Here is a 23,303-nt window from a genome sequence, read left to right as displayed (position 1 = left end):
TACCTACCAGACAGCCAACCAGTTAGGTGTCAATTTAGAATATTGAGGAGGTTTCCATTACTGCAGCATCTCTTTTCAGTTTCATTATTCTACACAAGGAGTTCTGGCTTCCCTCTGCCCTCTTCTCCCATTCACTGAGGTAGAGTTATAAATGGCTGCCCAAAGGTTTACTCAGGTCAGGTAAGATATGTATTAGGAATGAGAAAGGCAGAGGAGGGCAAGGAGAGAGAAGCTTTCTAAAGGCAATGGATAGCAAATTTTTATACCTTCTATAATGCTTGTATTATGAAAAATCTTTTCCCTTTCTCCCTTATTCTATCCATACTATTCAACACTGGAGAGCTTAAGATGTTTTTTCAATTCAAAGTTTGGAACAAGAAACAAGACAATTTAGTAAACATTCACAGTCCCTGGTTTATTCAGTTTGGTCTCACACAAATTAAAAAAAAAAAAAAAAAAAAACCCAAAAACAAAACTCCCAAACATCTAAAGCTAGGAGGGCACAGATCAAAGTGTTTAAAAAATTCCAAGTATAATCCTAGGCCTTAGCTTTACACATCCCCAAACACTCAGCAGAGGGCTTTGCACATATCAGCCATTTAATAAGCATCTGCTGAATGAGAGAAGTAAAATAATACAAACTCAGATTCCTTTCCTCAAAATACAAAATGTGTGTGTATGTATTTTATTTAAACAAATACAGGAAAGATTCTTGGGAGAGCAAGACTCCTAGTTCTCTTGAGTCTGACCTGACTGTTCCTAGAAGCAATAACAAGGAGTTAGGAACCAAAGTTTAAAAACCCAAACAACACTTGCAAAATTTGACAACCCTCATCCTTTCCAACATTCCTAACTTCTCACATTGCCCCAAAGGCATGGCTGTTCTGAGCTTAGAGGGTCTAGCCCAGCACTCTGCTCTTGCAGCAACGAGGTACTTAAGGCAGTGCTGGAGGTTACAGAGCATCAAGGATGTTGTCAATTTTGGTGACCAGCTCCTGGCGTCTGCCAGAGAGGGCCTTCTCATTCTCAATATAGGCGTCTTTCTTGAGTTTTCCTGCCACCAGCCGTTCTGCCTCCAATGATGATTTCAGCACAAGATCTTTCACCTGACTATCTAGTTTCTGGACATCACTGACCTGAAAAAGCAAGAGGAAGAATACACATTAAAGAAATCAACACAAAAGCAGGACTCTTTTTCAGTTAACATGGCTTAGGATTCCTAATATCTAATGCTTCAAGGAAAAAAAATGATGCCTGGTTTCCTTTGATACATTATCATTTTTAATCCTAACGAAGGCATATATTTCCCACATTTTCACTAAAGTTCCCGAATTGCTTTCCTTAAAAACTTACATTTGCATACTACTTTGTAATCTACAAAGCATTTTGACAAATACTATTCTGCAAAGTGATTTATAAATGCCATCTCATTACTTTGTGAAGTAAATGCTTTTAGTATTTTACAACCAAAGAAATAGGCAGACAGAGATTAAGTGACTTGACCAGCATCATACAGTTATTAAGTTTCTGAATTGGGATTTGAATTCAGACCTTCCTGACTCCAGGCTCAGCACTCTTAACTAATTATAGTATAATATAATTTGGGTGGAGCATTCTTGTAAATTAAACATTTTCTCCATTTTATAGCTGAGGAAAAGAACAGTGTGAGGATACATGCTTAGGTAAGACACAAGCTCTCCATTCCAATTCCCATAGCTCTCCAGTTTTAAGTGCAGGGACACCTTTCAACATGAGTGTCTATGAGAGGCTAGCAAAATGAGTTAACAATTTTTAAAAAGCCTAATCCTGAAGTTGTAGCTAGGAAGAAAACTCCTTTCAGGAAACATTCAGCACAGTGTTTTCAATACTTAGCATCATGCTAAGCACACAGTAGGTACTTAAAATATCTGACAGGCTTCTACTAAAGACATCTATTACCACATGACTACATGGTAGCTGACAACAGTGTTTCTAATAATCTTTAGATACTTTTTCTAAAATACAAACACCAAAACTTCAATTTCCATGATCCTGATTAATATCATTTGAAAACTCATAAAATGCCATGGCTTGCATTTCTCCCAAATGCGCTGATATCCCACTTGCTTTTAGATGATTCTTTTAAGAATGGAGTAGAGTTATTGATGCTGTCATGGCTGTGCTGCATTTTAAATACCAAAAAACTGGGAAACAGTTAACAGAAATATTCCTCAAGGCCACACCTATGGAACAGGAGAGAACTGCCCACATTTCTTACTTTGTCACAAAGATCTGAGCCCTCAGTCTTCAATCGGGACTGCAGAGATGCAATCTCATTAGTCAAGGACTTATGCTCCATTTCCAAGGTCTTCTTGCCACTGTTGAGGGTGGACACATCACGTGACTGCTTGTACTTGTTGACGGCTTCATCAAAGTGCCGGTACAGGCCTAATCTCTTGTTGACCAGAGTCAAAACCTGTTCAGTGATGCAAGCTACCTTCATCCGGGCTTCAGCAGCTGGATCCTACAGAGGGAAGACACACCTGCCATTTAAAAGGTTAAGAAGGTCCAGTTCATCTTGACCTTGGTTCCACAAGTAAGCATTCAGAATTATAGCTATCTGAAAAATAAAAACTATTTCTAAAGTCATAAAGAAGTATTTGCCCCCAAGAGCATTTCAATTTCCAGGAAATCCCCTTCTTACCAAGAATCTAATGACAGAAGAAATCTGAAAATTTTAACAGTGGAAAAGAGCTGCCCTTCTCTGAAGTGTGGTTTTACTGAGATTCTGGACTTTCCCTTGTTTTCCAACACATGACTAACCAATGACATACAAAACAGGGTCGTCTTCCAGCACTGGCCATTCTCACATGTCCTAATGTCATCATCGCTCACAAGTCACTAATGCACTTATCCAAAAACAACATAAAGATCATCTTAGGCCCCACATATTGCAAATATAGTTTAATAAAAACATTAGATTGTGAATCTAGAGTTAGGAGTTCAAACCTCCTTATATGCCCGAGAAAGTTACAAGAACTGCTAATTCTTGAACCCATGCCTAAACCCATGGCTTTCTTACTTTTAAAGGATAATAGTCATCCATTGGTCTTAGGAACCAAAAAATTTGGTGCAATTCCAAATAAAAGTAATTAATTATCTATTAAAGTCTTCACTTCTTCTTTCCATTACCATGCTTACCTTTCCCCTAATCTATAACATACTCTTTCCCCCATGAAACTGACAACTTCCCAACTCTATGTAAAAACACAGTCAAACTCGCTTTCTTTATTAGTATTCTCCCACTTACCCTGTTTATCTTTTCAGGGCAAGAAGCCACAGTCACTAACTGACTCTAAATAAACTCCTTCAACCTTAACAATAAGTTTCAAACTAGATTACTTCTCCATTACCTTCATCCCAATCGCACTATGTCACATGATCTATCTTAGAGTTCTCAATGTGATACATGCACACAGACCCTAATTAATATTCACCGATTCTTCAAATACCTAATCACATTTCTATTCACCATGATCATCCTTGTATCTGCAAACAACCTTTTTCAACTCATTCATTGGGTGGGAAGAGGTGGGAATCATATCCTTCATACTTATTGGATGATGATTCGGACGAACTGACGCAAATACAGCTGCCCTACAGGCTGTTTTTTATAACCGAATCGGCGATATTGGCTTTATTCTAACCATAGCATGACTGATAATCAATAGTAATTCTTAAGATATTCAACAAATTCTCATAACAAATATTGACACCTTGGCATTACTAGGTCTAATTATTGCAGCAACTGGTAAGTCTGCCCAATTTGGTCTTCACCCTTGACTCCCTTTAGCCATAGAAGGCCCAACCCCTGTATCAGCCCTACTGCACTCAAGCACAAAAGTTGTAGCAGGCATCTTCCTCTTAATCCGCTTCAGCCCTGTTATAGCATCTAACCAAACAGCCCTAATTATTATACTTTGCCTAGGAGGTATTACTACCCTATTCACAGCCATCTGCGCCATCACACAGAACGATATTTAAAAAATCATAGCCTTTTCTATATCTAGTCAACTGGACCTAATAATAGTAACACTAGGCCTTAACCAACCACACCTAGCATTTCTCCACATTTGCACTCATGCCTTTTTCAAAGCAATGCTTTTCCTCTGCTCCGGATCAATTATCCACAGCCTTAATGACGAACAAGAAATGGGGGGTCTATTCATCAAAAGGTTTTGCATATATCTTGTAAATAAAAAGCTATTTTTAAAAAAAATGTTCATATGACTAACAAAAACTGCTGGGAAAAGTGGAAAATAGTATGGCAGAAACTAGGCACTGACCAACACCTAACACCAAGATAAGATCAAAATGGGTTCATGATTGTGACATATAGGGTGATACTATAAGCAAATTAGAAGAACAATAAATAATTTACCTTTCAGATCTGTGGAAAAGAAAGGAATTATGTCCAAAGAAGACCTAAAGAACATTATGAAAATGCAAAATGTGGGAAAATAGGGACACTAATACATTGTTGGTGGAATTATGAACTGATCCAACCATTCTGGAAAGTAATTTGGAACTATGCCCAAAGGAGTTTCAAACTGTGCATATCCTTTGATCCAATAATGTTTCTACTAGGTCTGTATCACAAAGAGATCATAAAAAAAAAAAGAAAAGGACCCACATGTGCAAAAATGTTTGTAGCAGCCCTTTTTTGTAGTATAAGGAACTGGAAACTGAGTGGATGTCCATCAGTTGGAGAATGGCTGAATAAAATTACAGTACATCAATGTTATAGAACATTATTGTTCTATAAGAAATGATCAGCAGGATGATTTCAGAGAGGTCTAGAGAGACTTACATGAACTGAACAAAACCAAGAGAACATCGTATTGTATACAGAAGCAACAATATATGATGATCAAATATGATGTTCTTTTCAGCAATGAGGTGATTCAGGCCAGGTCCAATGTTGATGTGATGAAGAGAGACATCTACACCCAAAGAGAGGACTATGGGGACTGAATGTGGAAATATGTATAGAACAATTAAACATGCTTAATATATATTAGATTATTTGCTGTGTAGGGGAAGGGGGTAGGGGAAAGTAGAAAAATTTGGATCACAAGATTTTGCAAGGGTGAATTGAAAACTATCTTTATATGTATTTTTAAAAAAAAGTTCATATGATGTTCCAGAGAATGCTACAGAATTTCACAAAGAGAATGACTGAGAATATGCATGTGTAGTTAAGTCCTTTACAGACCAAATCTCAACTCTGATTATAGGAAATAGATATCTTATTGGTTAACAGATAAAAAGGGGATAAGGTTAAAAGCAAATCAAAATCCCTCTGGAACAATAACATAATATTGCTTAAGATGAAATAAAAGTTATAAGAAAATAAATAAGACAATGAAAAGAGGAAACAAAAAAAATATATACTATGGATGTGGAACAATGGAAAATGAAATTGAATATGGCAGTCTAAATCAAAATAGAATTAAGAAAATTTATTAGTGTGTTATTCTAACCAAGTACTTTAGAGACAAGAAAACTGATGCCAATTTTTAAAATATTCCCCTCAAAAGAAGAGAGACTTCTTTTTTCCAGGTTCCAAAAGATCCTGAATAAATAAATTCTTTGCAATCTGATGTTTTCCCCTCATAACCAATTATAAAATCTCCTACAGGTTCATTTAGAATCAATGTAACATATTTTAATACATATGACATATATTGGATTACCGGCCATCTAAGGGAGGGAGTGGGGGAAAGGAAAGGGAAATTTGGAACACAAGGCTATGCAAGAATCAATGTTGAAAAATTATCCATGCATGTTTTGAAAATAAAAAGCTATTTAATTAAAAAAATTAAAAAATAAAAAGAATGTGACTAAGATCAAGTGAACATTGAAACAAAGGTGATTCACTTCAGGATATGCCCTTATCTCTCTCTTTTTTTTAATTAAAGCTTTTTATTACAAAACATATGCACAGGTAACTTCCAAATTTTCCCCTCCTTCTTCCCACTCCTTCCTCTAAGATGGCAGGTAATCCAATACATGTTAAATATGTTAAAATATGTTAAATCCAATATACGAATACATATTTATACAATCATCTTGTTCCACAAGAAAAATCGGATCAAGATGGAAGAAGATCAAATTGAGGAAGAAAACAAAATGCAAGCAAATAACAACAAAAAGAGTGAAAAAGCTATATTGTGGTCCACACTTAGTTCCCACAGTCCTCTCTCTGGGTGTAGATGGCTCTCTTCATCACAAGATTATTGGAACTGATCAGAATCATTTCACTGTTACAAAGAGCCACATCCATCAGAATTGATAAAGATATGCATCTCTCAAAGAATCTCCACAGATTAAGTTCCAAAAGGAGTCAAAACAAAATCTGTTTTCCAAATGGCCTCTAGCTATTCACATTCTGAACCAGGTAGATTCCAAGTTTGACCACAAGAGTGTGCTCTATATGGCATACAATTAGATCAGGAAAAGAACAAAACCTCACTATATAAAGATTTAAATTATGATGGATCAATTGAGTTTTTAAAAAATGGGATAGAATCTTTGTGGATTGGTGGCGCTTCTGGGTTTCATCTCTCACCTTCTAAGAAGAAAGTGACATACCTTTGTGATGGAAAAGTCAAGCCTCACATAGATGATCACTGTGAAGAACAAAATATAAAAAGCTGCAACAACCAACAGAGGCTCCTGCAACATGAGGATCTTGTTGAATGTGTAATGTACCTGAGAGGAGAAATAGAGAAGGGCTATTACTATGAATAACAGATCTGAGGCCTTAAAGGAAAAAAGTAAATACACTCATCAAGCACAAAGCCCCATCTCTTAAGAAGCCAACTCCTCACCACCAGCTACAACCACAGCCTCAGCTCAGTGTAGTTCTACCAGAGCTCCTACTCTGCAAGCAAGAGTCGGTAAAATAGTGTGAAGGAGACTGGAGGAGAGCATGCTACCCACCACAATATCCTGGATGTGCTGCTCCACCAAGTTGTTCTTGTGGGCGACAATCACCGTGCGGCCAAACGTATCCAGGTAGGTGTAGTGTAACTCATCTGGGGCTCGGCTGATTTCATAAGGACTGTCTACTTGGATGTTCCTGGGAAGTAGAAAAGAGACTGTTTTCAATCATCAGTAACATCCAGACCAAGTTGCTTATATATATACTTAGGAGGTTATCTCTGAACTCACACAACGTTCAAGGGGATTTCATTTCAGGTTCTGGAAGGAATCAGAAAGGAAAACTAAAGCACATAAGAAAGATGATCAACAGCCATACTCACTTAGCCCCTTCTGGAAGTATGATCTTCACAGTCAAAGAATCTGTCACTTGTTCGTCAAATACATGGTCCACAAACCTCATCTTCAAGGCATACTGATCACCTGGAAGATCAAAGAATCATCATCCTGACTCTCTTAACTAGACACAAAGATTCACCACAATGTTATCGAGGAAACAAAGAAATGGAAATCTACCACAAGAGAATTAACTAAAGTGAATAAAGTCAATAAAGTCAAACACAGGCTTCTCCCCTAACAAATTACTACTGACCTAGATTATAAAGATACTCATAACTTGGAAGATTGTAACCAATAATGTAATGGGTCTTCCATCCACCAAAGAGTGGAAAACGGGGACGGATTTCCATCTCCACAGAATCATCCAGGATAAGAAGGTGGCTGGTGGAGACATTTCCAATCTCATCCCTATAATAAACATCCTGAGCAGCAGCAGGGAGTATGGTCTGCAAGAGAAAAGAAAGTCTCTTAAAACCTTAGATCTAAATCTTGTTCTTCTCTTTATTCATACAAATATTAAGCATTTATTTTGGGGAGAGTAATTTTTTAGCTTGGAGGGAAACTAGACCTGTTATACCTGAAACTGCAGACTAGTAAGGAAATAAAGTAGAAACCTGTAACTAGAATGCAAAATATTACAAAGAAATATGATGATGAGAGAGAGGAAGAAAAGTGCTACATAAGAAAGACTATTATCTATAAGTATATAAATAGAAAAGTCATTGAGGAGGCAGAATCTGAATTGGGATTTAATCATCACTGGTACAGAGATGAAAGAAGTAGTTTAAGCAAAAGGAAGACTATGAACAAAGACAGGAAAGTGAAAGGTATGTTCAAAAGATAGAGATTAAAACTTATGCAAGGAATAATATCAGATAGAGCTAAGAAGGCAGATAGGATCAGATTACAGAGAGCTTTAAATGTCAGGCAAATAAGTTTAAGCTTTACTTGGAAGACGATAGGAAGGCAGAAGCTAAAAATTATAAGTGGCAAATTATATACATATACATGCATATCTAAACGAAAATAATATGGAAATAAATTAGTAAATTCTGACAAGTTACACTAATAAAAACATTTTGATTTGCTGTCCACCTTAGAGGAAGACTCAGACACTTGGATTTATAGTCAACCAGTGCTTTGGATCATAGAACCAAACTTGTGTATGCCATCTCTGTCAAAATACTTGTTTGATTACTCTGTCCCATGACTACACACTATTAAGATCCTCAGAGGAAATAACTATGAGGGGTAGAAGGATAACCATATATCATTTCTTAATATTTGAGTGATATTTTATGAGTAAAATGTTCTGAGGCATACTGATAATCAAATTATTTCCCCAAAAATTAATTTTAAAAACTATGCAATATACACGTTTAACTCAAATCAGATTGTTGGTTGTCTTGGGAAGGGAGGAGATAAGAAAAAGAGGGAGAAAAATTTATAACACAATCTTACAAAAATGGATATTGAAAACTATCTTTACATGTATTTGGAAAAATAACGTATTACTGAAAAAAAAATTTTAAATAAAATCTAAAGCTCAAAAAAACCCCAAAACTATGCAATAGAATTGTTTTTAAAACAAAGTGAAAGACTTATATAAACAGTAGTTTTTTTACTATCTATAGAAAGAAAAAAAATTAAAAACCAGAATCATGTTTAAAAGGAGTCTCATTATTTTTGTGACTTTACTATAGTAGAAAGTTCTTTATGAAAAAGCACCTAAAAACATGACATAAATAACTTGATTACATGAAACTGAAAAGCTTCTGCAAAAACAGGTTAAACAGGGAAAAAACCTTTGTATCAAATTTCTTTGATAATGGTTTAATGTCTCAATTATAAAAAACAGCCTTCCCCTCTTTCTCCTCCCAAAATGGCCAAAGAATATAAATAGTTCTCAAAAGAACCACAAAGTATTCATAACCACACTGAAAAAAACCGCTCCAAATCACTAATAAGAAAAATGCCTATTTAAACAACTTTGAGGTTTCATCTCATACCCTGGAAAAATGACAAAAAATTACAATCGTCAATGTTAGAGAGGTTTAGGCACATTAACACATGATTAGTGGAGCTGGGAAAGGATACAATCTTTTTGGAAAGCAATTTGGAAATACTCTTTAAATAAAAAGGGAAAATGTCTATACCCTTTGGCTTTTGTCCCAAGAAAGCTAATGATAAGAAAAATGTTTTTATATACTCTAAAATATTTATAGCAGCACTTTTATGATAGCTAAGAATTGGAAATAACTGCCCACCAATTGGAGAATTGCTAAATAAACTGTGATACATGAATGCAATGAAATATTACTGTGTAAGAAAGGATGAATTTGATGAACACAGCAAAACATGGAAAGATCTATATAAACTGATAGAGACTGAAATAAGCAAAGGCAAGAAATCAATATATACAATGACAACAATAAAAGATCAATGACATACCAAAAAAAAAAATCAAAAGTGAATGTAACAAAAATGATAAAGCAAATTCAAATGAAGAGATATGAAAAGACACCTTCAATCCACTCCTTTGGAGGTAGGAGGTCCATACATGTTAAATATTGCATATATTGTTGTACTTTTTCAATATGTCTATCAGTTGTGCTGATTTTTCTCTTCTCTCCAAGAAATACTATGTCACATGGGATGACTCTTGGAGGGAGAGGGAAACAAAAAATATCAAGTAAATGCTTACAAAAGAAAGGAAACTAATAGTTGAGGATTTTAAAAGTACCCAGAATCAAAATAATCGATTATTATCAGACATTCTTTGTGAAATCAAAGAGATGTCAAAAAAAAATCTCTCAAGTTAGATATCAGAGATCACCTAATCACAGTCAATTTGGTCAACAGCAGTCATCCATCCAGACTTCTTGAAGATTTTAATAAGACAGAACCACACACCTACTTGAGGTGGCCATTTCACTTTTGGGCACCTCTGTTAGAAAATTTCTCTTTATGTTGGAGGGGATGTGGGAAAACTGGGACACTAATACAATGTTGGTGGAGTTGTGAAAGAATCCAACCATTCTGGAGAGCAATTTGGAACTATGCCCAAAAAGTTATCAAACTGTGCATACCCTTTGATCCGGCATTGCTGCTATTGGGCTTATATCCCAAAGAAATACTGAGGAGGGGAAAGGGACCTGTATGTGCCAAAATGTTTGTGGCAGCTCTTTTCGTAGTGGCCAGAAACTGGAAGATGAATGCATGCCCATCAATTGGAGAATGGTTGGGTAAATTATGGTATATGAAGGTTATGGAATATTATTGGTCTGTAAGAAATGACCAGCAGGAGGAATACAGAGAGGCTTGGAGAGACTTACATCAACTGATGCTGTGTGAAATGAATAAAACTAGAAGATCGCTGTACACTTCAATGTTGTATGAAGATGTATTCTGATGGAAGTGGATATCTTCAACATAAAGAAGATCCAACTCACTTCCAGTTGATCGAAGATAGACAGAGACAACTACACCCAGAGAAGGAACACTGGGAAGTGAATTAAACTGTCAGAACTTCAGTCTATCTACCCAGCTTACTTATACCTTCGGAATCTAATATTTAATATGCAACAAGAAAATGGTATTTACACACATGTATTGTATCTAGGTTATAGTGTAACACATGTAAAATTTATGGGATTGCCTGTCATCAGAGGGAGGAGGTGGAGGGAGGGAGGGGATAATTTGGAAAAATGAATACAAGTGATAATGTTATAAAAAAAAAATTACTCATGCATATATAATGTCAAAAAAAATTTTATAAATAAAATTTAAACAAAACCAAAAAAAAGAAAGAAAAGAAAATTTCTCTTTGATTTTTTTTTTTTGGCAACTTGTACCTATTTCCTGTTTCAGCTAGTGACAGCCCTTTCTTCTCCACTCACAGTCTCTTCCACAGAAAAGGCAACCCCAATCCCACCCCTAGTCCTCATATAGCATCCTCACAAATTCTTGCTTAAACAAGGACCCTGCTCCACATGCTCTCTGCTTGATCAACACTGCCTTTCCTAAAACATGGGTAATCAAAACAAACAGTTTTTCCTGTGGTCTGATCAGGGTATTGCCTGCCCTTGGTTCTGTATACTAAAATAGGGCCTAGCACATTAAGAATGTCTAACAAACTCTTGCCACTGACTATGCCTCTTTTAATGTCATTTAATGTCCAATCAGGTCTTTTTCCTGAATACCACATTACATGGTTGATGGCATTTCAAGTCCACTAAGACCTTCAACATATTTTCAAATGAACTGCTATTTTTGAGTATCTAAGTATAATCTTTAAGTAAAATGAAAGGCTGTAAACAGAAAAAAAAATGTTATTAACCACTTTTTAATCACTGAAAATCTATATAGAATCTACACAATATGTAACTGTAGATACAATCAAGATTATATATTATAGGTGATTATAGTGCCAGTTAAGTTTATTTCCCACAAAAAAGGAGTAGATTGAGAACTTAATGCTGGAAATAAGTGCTGCAGCATACAGAATTTCTGATGACGGGAACAGCAATATTCTAGTGCAATCAAAGGATCCCACAGAATTTGAGAGCTATCAAGCACCTAAGCAATCACCTAGACCAAGTGACCTGAGATTCAAAAAAATCAAGAGATTGAATAAAGAATAATGCTTGAAATAAACAAGCCAATGGTCAGTCTTTTTTTTTTTTTGGTTATACTGAGGTTTTCACTGGATTAAGGTCTTAATAGTTATCTTTTGAAGACAGGGACTGGGTTGTATTGTCTGGATACAATCTTTGTATCCAGATGCTTGGACAAATATTTACACATCCCATATCTTTAGCAAAGAAATGAAAAAGTACTGTAGTAAGCACTAGAGACACAAACAAGATAATCCCAGATTTCAAGGTATTCCCAGTCTGATAATAAACAACATATCCAGTTGGGTAAATAATTGCCAAAAGAGTTCTGTAAAAGGGGAATCACAATCAAGAGTTTGAACATATCCAGTTTCTTTAGGGTCTGAGTAACACTAAATGACCAAAAAATCTATCTACAAAGAAGTTCTATTTAGAAAAAAATACCACGGATTGGACTCTGAAAACCTCATACAAAAGCTCAGGCATTTGTCAATAAACCAATAAACATTTAAGTGCCTACTATGTTCCAAGCATTGTGCTAATATTAAAACTTCCCTTTAAACATCAATCTGGAAGCAGAGTTACATTAAAGAAAGCACAGCAAAGCTACAGAACATTAAGAAATTCCTCCTCTTCTTCCATGAATTTTAAGCTCTATTCAGCCTCAGAACCTAACTAACAAAGGTTTCTAAGTGATCTCACAAATTTAAGTAATCCAATTCCATTCACTTCTCAATCTAAGCAAACCCACCAAACTACTTATCTCTAAGAAAGGCACCCTTCTGAAGATTTTCAGTGTCCAGCTGGCAGGATGACAGGCTAAATACTCAGAATTAGGGAAAAATGTGGGAAAACTGAATGACTCCTGAGGGATGGCTTGACTTACATTAAGTCAAAAACATATTAACTTCCCTTCCTTCATTGTAGAGCTGAGGGATTATGGGTGTGGAATATTACACATATAGTCATAGAGTGTAAGTGTAATGGTTGCTTTTGTTACACTTCTCCCCCCCTTCATGTTTTTTATTAGACTAAGAGGATATATATAGAAATATATCAAAAAGGACAGCAAGAATAATTTTTAGTGGAAAACAATTAAAAACAGACACTCCCTATGAAGCAAACTAAAAGACATCAACACATTTTTCAATTATTAATTTTAGCAAAAGTGAGTTTTAGTCTGAAAATTCTGAATATAGGTACCAAATAATGAATGACAAAAATAGTAAAATAAAACATGATCTAAAAGATTCAGTGCTGACATCAGGAATAAAATATGCTCAAGAACATTCATATTTCATTCACAGTGTACCATTTAATCAACCTATTAAGTTCACCCAGTTAATCAGTCCCTATACCTCTGCCACACCACACTTCCTTTTCAACTGGACCTTTCATTCTGCTCACACTTTATACTTTCTTTTCAGGGATGTGAATACTGCAAGATCTCCTTCACATAAAGGAACCTTTCTATTAGTATTAAAGCCTCCTTTATCCTCCACCATCACCTTCATCTTGCCATTAATTCACCAGCCAACTAAACCACCACAGTTAGGTATTTAGCTGAGACTCAGAGGAAAAAAAGACAAACTAAACAGCAAGAATATCTAGCCCAAAGTTCAGAGGTAGCAACTCACCTTGAAAGACCTGATGGAGGAAATCCCACTGTCTGCCTGTCTCTGATAGTCATAACGGGAAAAGGGCCCTTTAAGGACAGCACCAGTATGTTTTAAGTCAACTGTTTCCTCTACAGCAATATTGCCCCAGTGAGAGACTTCAATGACCCGGGTCATGCTAGTGATGGTCAAGAAAGGGCTGTTGTTCTCATAATGCACTTTAAAAGGATCCTGTCAGAAAAAGAAAAACAAATACCTTTAATTTTAGGTAAAAGGGATAAGGAAGATTTGATATTTCCAAAGTTTGAATGCAATTAGCATTTTGTTATTCTTTGTAGCCCTCAGGGTGCTTAGCAGTGAATCTTATTTCACACTGTGCAGGCAAACAATATGTTCTATTATCAAGCAGCTGGTAGAATAGTGGATAAAGCATTGGACCTGGAGGCACAATGACTAAAGTTTAAATCCAGCCTGACACTTACTGGCTGTGTGACCTTGGGCAAGCATTTAACTTCAGAGTTGCTGTGAGAAGAAAATAAGATGATATTTGTAAAATGGTAGCTGAGTGCTAGTGGTCAGCCACTAAGTTACCTCTGAAACAGGCCTAGGCTTAGAAAGCTTACCTGACTGAAGGGAGGAATGTCTTTGAAGGGGCCATAGTCCAGCACGTCCTCAGAGCGGACAGGATTGCCAAGCTTGGTATAACTCTCCACATTTCGAGAAGCCAGCTTCACACGCATGGTCTGTGTCTTGGTTGGGTAAGGTGAATAGAAATAATGGTTCCCCTCAAAAACCACAAACTGCTTTTCTGACTGGGTGATCTGGGTAGGATATGGCTGCAGAGCATGAGTAAAGACTGTTTCAATGACCACTCGAATCTTGGCACCTCCAGCTAGGGAATATGGAAGCTTTGCCGTGAATAATTTCCCACTGCAGAAGAAATGGAGAAAGGAATAAAACACATAAAAAGCTCTAGCAATTCAGTTGCAGGCCCACTTTAAAGCAAAGACCTTCCCAAGACCTATTTTTATCACTGCAGGCATTGATTCTATTTATACAGATTGCAACCTCCTTATAACTTAGAAGATGAACTTATAGAATGTCCGTGGCCCAGTCAGAATCACACATGCTGTAGAAGTCATCACTATCTCTATAAGAGTGTTTAGAAAACAGTATTTCCAGAAGTGATGATGATGAAAGCAGCTGGCATTTATAGGACTGCTATTACATGCCAGGCACTGAGCTGGGTTCTTTATAAATACAAGTTTATTTGATCTTAACAACAACCCTGGGAGGCAAGTGCTACTGCTGTACTTTGTACAGATGAGGAAATTAAGGCAAACACAGGTTAAGTGATTTGCTCAAGGTCACACTGGGAACTGCCTAAGACCAGATTCAAACTCAGGACTTCCTGAGTCCTGATTTGGTATTCCATCTACTATTCCATGTACTAGATGATACAGACTTAAGAGTCAAGAATAACTTACCCAGCAAAACTGAGTGTAATTCTACAGAAGGGAAAAAAGGCCTTTAATGAAGCATAGAACTTTCAAGCCTTCCTGATGAAAAGATGAAAACAATGTAGAAACTTTAAAGTCAAATGAAGGAGTTAAGAGAGACATGCGAGTTAAGCAAGAATGAACAATCATATGAGACAAACAAATGCAGGGACATGATATATATATACTTCCTTCTAAATGTAAGTCATCAACGAAGCCTGAAAGTTGTTCTTCTATGAATGACAGATTAAAGTGAATGGAACCAGCAAAACAACGTGCACAATGATGACAAGACGATAAATTAAGCAGAGCCAAGAAACAACATATACAAGGCTACATCAATGTAAAGAGAATCACAAAAAAATCAAAAGTGAATAAGGTACAAAATTTTAAAAAACAAGTATGACTCCAAAAAAAAAAAAAAAAATAGAAAAAGACATAGCCCTATGAAGAGGTGAGTGGCTCACAAGTGGAATGCACTGAACATCATTTCAGACTTTTATCAAAGTACTTACTAGATTTACTAATTTTTTTTTTTTTTTTAAGTATTACTTGTTATATGGGATGGTTCTCCAGGATAAGGGGAAGGGAATGCTAGAGAAAAATCTGCTAAAAAAAAATAAGGACAACAAAAACTTAACAAAACAACAAAAAAGCATGGAAATCTCATTTATAATTTGTGGAGACATAGATAACTAATATAGACACAAAGAAATAAAAGGAGAGATAGAACAAAGTTGTGAAAGAAATAAAACTTTTCTTACAACTCCTTAATCTTTACAGACGTCACCAAAGCATAATTATTATCTGGACTTGTTTTCTTTTCAATTAAAAAAACCCCTCATCTGTTTATGAGTATGATTAGTTTCTGGCCAACCAACCAGTTAAGAATAAAATATAAGAAATAACAAAACTTAATTAAAAATTAGAGTGGTGTGGGGCAGCTAAATAGCTTTGTGGATAAATCATAGTCTTTGAAGTCAGGAAAACCTGAGTTCAAATCTGGTCTCAGTCCTTTAATTTTTAATAGCTATATGGCTCTGGGCGAGTCACTTAACCCCAACTGCCTCATCTAAAATAAAAATTCTAAAAAAGGCATATATAATGGGGTGGAAGGATAATAAAATAATATATATATACTTTTTTAATTACAGGGTAGTGCAACCTCAGATTTTAAAAAACAAAGGAAAAATAATTCTCTTGGTAGATTTCAACTTATTGATTTATACAAATCAACAAATAATAGGGATTTTCTAACGAAGACAGTATGCTCTAATGCAAGAACAAAGGATTTGGAATATGAAAGCCTACCAGGGCCGGAATATACTAACAATGTGACTACAGAAATAACTTCACCAAACTGCACCTTGATTTCCTCAGTAGATGGTGATGATATCCACCCCATCTTCCTCACAAGGTGACCTGTGACCTCATGGGTGTGGGAAGCATCCTGTAAAGAACTTCCGACAACTCAGTCTTTGAGAGCTCCAAAGTAACTTTTCAGTGTGGGGACAGGGCAGAGGCCATACTAGAGCCCAATCAATTAACATTTATTAAATGCTACTGTGTGCCAGGCACAATGTTTTAAGTCTCAGGATACAGGGGACAGCAGAATAACACTCATTACTCAGGCCCCAAGAAAGCAAACAACATATGAACAGTTAAGCACATAGAAATAGAAGGGAGGTAACGTGGAAGGCCAAAGTCACTGGAGGGAACTGAAAGGCCTCACTTCACACATAGAAGAAAAACTCTGGCAGCAGAGCAGCTAAGCAAGATGAATGACGGTGGGGAGTCAGGGGGCAAAGACTTAGAACCAGGGAGGTAGGAGATGTCCCCCAAAGTAATAGGATGTCTGAATGAGGAGAAAGTGGGGGGAAATCATAAGCTCTATTTAGGACATACTGAGTTATGAGATTCTTATAGGATATTCAATTAGAAAGTTTCTAACAGGCAATTGGAAGTACAAGATTAGAGCTAGATATACATAGAGACCTAAGAATCTTCTACAAAGAAATAATAACTGAGCCCGAAGAAGAAGAAAAAGAAGAGCACGCAGGATAAAGCCTCAGGGGACACCCACAATTTGGGGCCCAACAAGGAGACTCAGGAATGGTCACACAAGTGGGAGAGAAGAAAGAGGAATCATTGTCACCAAAATCTGGAGAAGAGAAACTGCCCAGCAGCAGGACTGCCTCATCATGGTGAGGGGCCAACAGAAATTCAACAACGTACATTTTTAGTAGACCCAATTAGCACAAGCTCCTAATTTCCGCCAAGTCAAGTTAAGAGTTTATGTGCAAGAGTAAAGGAGGAATAAGGGGTTGACAAAGACCTGGTCAAAGAAAACTGGGAAAATAGTGTATAAGAGAGCCACTCGGCTGAATTCTCTCTATATTCCCCTACATCACATTTAGGGGCAACAGAGCCCAAAAATGTTAAGATGAGCTATTTTTCTGGCCTATGAAAAGTTAAGACCTTGGCAGGAAAAGTCTGTAACCCCATGGGTGGAGGTCTGTCTAGAGCTCCCCCAACACCACAATAGTAGCTCTCAGCCCAGAGACCTGAGTAAGGGGGAGCATACAAAAGAGCTACATCAGTGGCAGGGAAGACCAAACTCTTAAGAAGACAACAATGTGAAAATAGCAACAATCCAAAAAAAAAAAAAAAAAAAAAAAAAACCAAACCACAAAACCCTTCAATAACTGGACCCAGGAAATATGGAGGTGAATAGAGAAATTTAAGAAGCTAGTGATAAATAAAACTTAATAAATACTAATCAGAATGCTTACCTTTTGCCTTTAAGCTTTATTTCTCGTACTTCCAAATGATTTTCTTCCTCTTCTTCTCCCTTTAACTGTAGCAGAAGACACAGAGTTAGTTATTTCTTATACTTTTTTTGATCACAAATTTTGAATCCATTTTCATTTAACTTATAAATTTCAAAAATAACTACACCAATCTGCAAGAGCTTTTCTGAAAGGGGCAGTCATATCACCTTCATTAAGGTGGATGAAATAACCAATGATAAATTGTGACTTGAAAATTAAACCCTCAACAATGTGAAACATTCTCAAGTAAAACAATTAAAGAATGACAAGAATTTGTGACATACATAACCTTAACTCTATGAAATGTCCACTGTTTTCTTAAATGATGGATGCATGCTTTATGCATTTATAGCAAGTCTTCAATTTTTAAAATCCCTATAGGCATTAAAAATTCATTTGCACAACTGCAAAAATTATGTTATTGTCCTTTTGATTTTGTTGTACCTATTCATATTACTTCATAAAGCTTTTCTCTGTTTGAGTTCTTCCCATGAACTATTCCCTATGGTCAGTGTTAGATAACCTGGTTTTAGAGCTCGAAAGGACTGGACACATTACAGGATTCAAATCCTTCTTCTGACAGATGAATAAACAAACCCAGACAATTTAAGTAGCCTATCTATTGGGTGATATCTGAACATGTCTCATGACTTTCCACATTTATCCATTACATATCCCAAATGATTCAGCCTTTCTACAATCAGTTGAACACACAATTTGTTAAGACTTCGTTATTAAAATAGTAGTATAAGGTCTAGAAGTGCTGTTCTCTTTTTATTTTTGTTCCTCCAAATTTTATTATCGTGTCTACCTCTATAAAGTATCCCCTTCTCCATCTGACTGGTATAGCACTAAATCTATAAATTAATATAGGTGATCTTGTGATTTTCTACTAGCACAGCCTAACCACAAGTACTGAATATCCCTGCAGTTACTTGTTGTTCTTTAGGGAGTATTCTGAACTGTTTCCATAGAAGTACTGAACATGTTCTGATATATTTGATTCCCAGAAGGTTTATGCATTTTGTAATTCTTTGAGCGGGATTTTTCTTTTTATTATCCTCTTCTGCTTTGGTAATTGGTACATAGAAAAGATGTTGATTATTTCAAATCCTACTAGATTCAAAGGGAAAGGAAAAAATACTTATGACATACCTTTGATCTATGTGGTTGGCCAACTATATTAATAGTTGGGGTCACCAATGTTTTTTACATTTTTGACCTTAATTCCACTTATGCCCCAGGAGTACAAGTGGTTGATGCTGGGAAGATGGCACATTTCTGCTTCTTTCAACAGTAATCACAAAAATATGCCAACAAATAATATGCCAAATAGCAACAATTGTCATGTATTCTATGCTTTAAGAATCACAAAGCAACACAGAACTTGGGTCATCATCCTTTCACTCCTCACCTATTACAATGTTACCAAGATCTGACCAATCTATCCACAGAATAGCTCTCCTATGACACCATCACCACCCAAGGGCAGCCTCTCTATACCTCCTACCTGGACTCTGGCAGTAACCTGAAGGTTGCCCTCCTTGCCTCAAACCAACGCCTCACTTTAGTCCATCCTTCACTCATCTATAAGTGATCTTCCCAGCACAAGTCAGTCAATAAACATTTATTAGGAGCCTAGGATGAACGAGGCACTGTGCTAAACTCTGTATACAAAGAAAGGGGAAAAGATGGTCCCTGTCCTCAAAGAGTAATTAAATGGAAGAAGACAATACACAAAAGGAAACTGAAGGGGCAGGAAGAAGGCATGGTGCTAGGTGCAGAGGAGTACAGCAGGAAAAGATGCTGGCCTGGGAATCCTGCGGGACACAAAGGACTGAGGAGGTGGGAGCTCTAGGGCTAAGTGATATTGCAAGAAATGATGGAGTAGCCCAGAGGACTGCTACCAATGACTCCATGCTACCCTCCTAATTCTATAATCTCCAAAGACTGCCTATTGCCTATAAGATCAAAAACAAAATCCTGTGTTTGGCTTTTAAAAAACCTTCCTAATCTGGTCCTTCCTAACTTTCCAGTCTTCTAGATGTACATCTTCCTCCTCTCCACATTCTTCAGCCCAACCAGTCACTATGACCTTCCTGTTGCTGGGATAAGACACTAGACCTTCCATCTCTGGACTCCCTTCATGTTCCCCGGCTGTTCCCCATGGCTGGCATTCTCACTATCCTTCATCTTTACTTTTGGGTTTCGTTTAGGGGGGCAGCTAGGTGGTGCAGTGGCTAGAGCACCAGCCTTGAATTCAGGAGGACCTGAGTTCAAATCTGGTCTCAGACACTTAACACTTCCTAGCTGTGTGACCCTGGGCAAGTCACTTAACCCCAGCCAAAAAAAAAAAAAGAGAGAGAGAGGGTTTCGTTTAATTCTCAGGGAAAAATCCGACCACCTACAAGAAACCTTTCCTGGGCCTCCTTACAGTTAGTGCCTCCAGGTAGATCTTGCCTTACCCCTATTAGAATGGGAACTCCTTGAAGGAAGAGGTCTGTACTGGAAGAGCTTGCGCCAGTACCTCAGTAGATACTTAGATACTTATTGACTTGCCTTTAAAATTTCAAGGTTCCTGAGGCTCACTGAAATAATACAGCCTCTCAAGGTACCACATTAGGGAATAGAAGAATGCTAATTCCTGCAAACCACAGGTTCTTTTCCAAAACTGCAGTTGTCTGGGAATAAAAATGAGAGCAAATCAGTCTATAAAGTGAAGCCTGTGGGGAAAGCAATAATGAAGATAGAGAAATATGCTAGGTAACAATGGACTAGGAGTCTAGAGAACAAAGTTCTGATTCCAGTTCTACTACCATGGGCATAGTAAATCATCTTCCTGGACCTTCATTCCTTAATTAGTAAAAATTAACAGATTCAAATGGCCTTAAAAGTTTATTTCAGTTCAAAAACTCTATGAAGTATGAACAGAGCAAGAGATTTACTTCTTGCAAAAAAGTGAAACTGAAGTTTACATCTAAGTTTTGGAAGTCGTGTCCATAGTGCAGAATGGTGCTAGCCTGTTTTAATTCTGCTGATCTGCGCAACAGTTACAGAAGACTACTGACTCTGAATAAGAGGAGGAAGCCTGAAGACCTAATAGAGCAATGAAAGCTATTTCTACTACATAAATGTGGTTTACAACTATCCTTCAGCTATATACTCTGGGACAACTGGCTTCTGTAATAACATGAAACACCCTTTTTAATGAGCATCGGACTTGGTAAAAAAAAAATTATTTTCCACATAAAAAGAAATCAGTACCCATTTAAACAAAACTTTTTCTTATATTTCAGAAAATTGTACTTGAAGAGCAATTTAGCTCCAAAATTTATTTAAAACATATCTTCCATACTCTGCGCTTACTGAAAAGAATGCATAAGTCAAATCTGATACCAGTGCCGTCAGACACACTATAAAATGCAATTTTATAACAGGCAGCTGTAAATTAGAGACCAGACTATCCTGCAACTAAATAGAAATCCAGTTAGTTCTCTTGCTAAATGCTACTCTGGAACCTAAAAACTTTTCCAAAAAATTTAATTTAAAAAAAAGCAGCTTCCATAATTAAAGACCCCTTGTACAGAAGTCAGGAAGACGTGATTTCAAACCTGATCTAGAATTTACTAAAATGACTTTGGGTACATCCTTAAGCCAGTTTCCTCATTGTAAAACATGGATAACAGCGCCCACCTCCTAGTTATTGTGGGAATAAAAGTTTATTTGTAAAGCGGTCTGCAAACCAAACTTGTAAAATATTTTGCAAAATGCTTTATAAATGATATGACCGATACATCTTTCCTTGGGATTCCGGTTAAGGCGTCTTCAGTTTTAAGGACTACTGAATCAGCTCTACCACGTCCCTGACAGCGGATAAACATTTATTAGGCACCACAGGAAGCACGGGAGGACACAGAGCTCAGTCTCACAGGAGAGAACATGCAAATGGAAGAGGGTCTCTGAAAACCCCCGAGCTTCGGGACAATCACCGGGCCGCAAAGTGGGCCTAGAAGGCCGGGGCGAGGACAAGGGCCCGAAGCAGTCAGGTTCCACAAGGATAAGGGGGGTGGGGAGAGGGGGAGGAAAGAAGTGGCCAAAACTCGCCAAGGCCACGGCCAGACGTTCCCGGCCGCCAGTGCGGGCCGCCCCGGGGTCAGCAAGCGGAGGATGCGGCCGCCGGGCCTGAGCCGCGCGCAGGCCCGCAAGCGGGGCCCGCGGGCGCGTGTCCCGACCGCGCACATCGGCCTAATGCTTACGTGTCAGTCAGCGGCAGGCCGGCCGGGCACACGCGGAAGTTTGCGGCGGAGGGGGGAGGCAGAGATCCCGCTAGAGGGGAGTTGCGGGGGGGGGGGGGGGGGGGGCAGGATCGGCTCCGCGGGCGGCTGCCCCCGGCCTGGAGTCCACGCCCCCGGCTCTCACCTGCACGCCGAGGTGGGCCAGCCGAGCCTCCAGCACGGGCTCCAGGGCCAGCACGAAGGAGGAGACGGGCGCGGCCGAGCCGCCCGGGTGCGCCAGCAGCACGTCGGCCGTCACCTTGGCCAGGTGGCTGCTCAGATCCACCGTGCGCTTCACATCCTCATTCACCAGCTGCGTCTCCGAGGCGGCGGCGGCGGCTGCCCCGTGGGCCGCCCCCACGGCCCACAGCAGCACCAGCAGGCGGGCAGCGGGCGCCTCCATTACCGCGGACCGAGCAGACCCTCCACGCGCAGGCGCGAGCGCAGGCGCAGAAGACGAGAGCAGGACCGGCCCAGCAGCCCCGCGAACCTAACGCCGAGACTTCCCCTTCCCCAGTTCTTTCGTTTTCCTCGCGCCGCAAAGATCCGCTCATTGGACGGGAGGCGGGGTCACAGCGTGGGACGCCTACGGGAGGAAAGCGGGGTGGGTTCTGCCAAGGACCTCGTCTCCTAGGCAACCGAGGCATCTCTGGCAGGAACCTAAAATCAAACTAATAACCCCCGCTTTTAAGTTTTTACACCACCTTCCTTAGACCCACCGGTAGGTTGGGTGCTTCAGATATTCTTTAACTCCATGATATTCTTTAACACGGGGAAACTGAGGCTTAGAGAAGCCCTTTAGCCGAGTATCCAAGACTTTTCTGAAGTCATTTAGGATTAGTCTAGAATGCTGCACTGGGAGACAGGCAGGACTGAGTTCGAATTTTGCGTCAGACCCTAGAAGAGTTGTGCCTCAGTTTCCAAATCTGTAAAATGGGGATCAATAATTGCACTTCCATTTTCGGTCCTGAAAATAATAAAACGATATAACGTGTCATTGCCTTTTTTTTTTAATGTAAAATCGTGTTCAAAAAGTTATATAATACTATTATGAGTGTACACCAAAAGCCTCTTTCTTCAGAGAAGGAAGCTGAGGCACAGAAAATTCAAATGATTTCATCCTTAGTCGCGGTGGCAAAATCAG

General features: G+C 38.2%; 1 protein-coding gene across 1 annotated transcript; it reads right to left on the bottom strand.

The window, feature by feature from the left end:
- Nucleotides 1-389: 389 nt before the first annotated feature.
- On the bottom strand, nt 390-22,660 carry RPN1 (ribophorin I). The gene is made up of 10 exons (XM_074283745.1): nt 22,305-22,660; nt 17,847-17,911; nt 14,179-14,485; nt 13,577-13,786; nt 7,577-7,769; nt 7,308-7,407; nt 6,985-7,123; nt 6,634-6,753; nt 2,258-2,503; nt 390-1,136 (listed from the first exon to the last, which is right to left on the bottom strand). The coding sequence occupies exons 1-10, from the start codon at nt 22,560-22,562 to the stop codon at nt 954-956; spliced, it is 1,821 nt and encodes a 606-aa protein (XP_074139846.1). The 5' UTR covers nt 22,563-22,660; the 3' UTR covers nt 390-953.
- Between the last annotated feature and the right edge of the window lie 643 nt (nt 22,661-23,303).

Source organism: Sminthopsis crassicaudata, chromosome 1 (assembly GCF_048593235.1).
Source record: "Sminthopsis crassicaudata isolate SCR6 chromosome 1, ASM4859323v1, whole genome shotgun sequence".
Lineage (NCBI taxonomy): Eukaryota > Metazoa > Chordata > Mammalia > Dasyuromorphia > Dasyuridae > Sminthopsis > Sminthopsis crassicaudata.
This window is presented reverse-complemented; position numbering and strand designations above follow the sequence as displayed.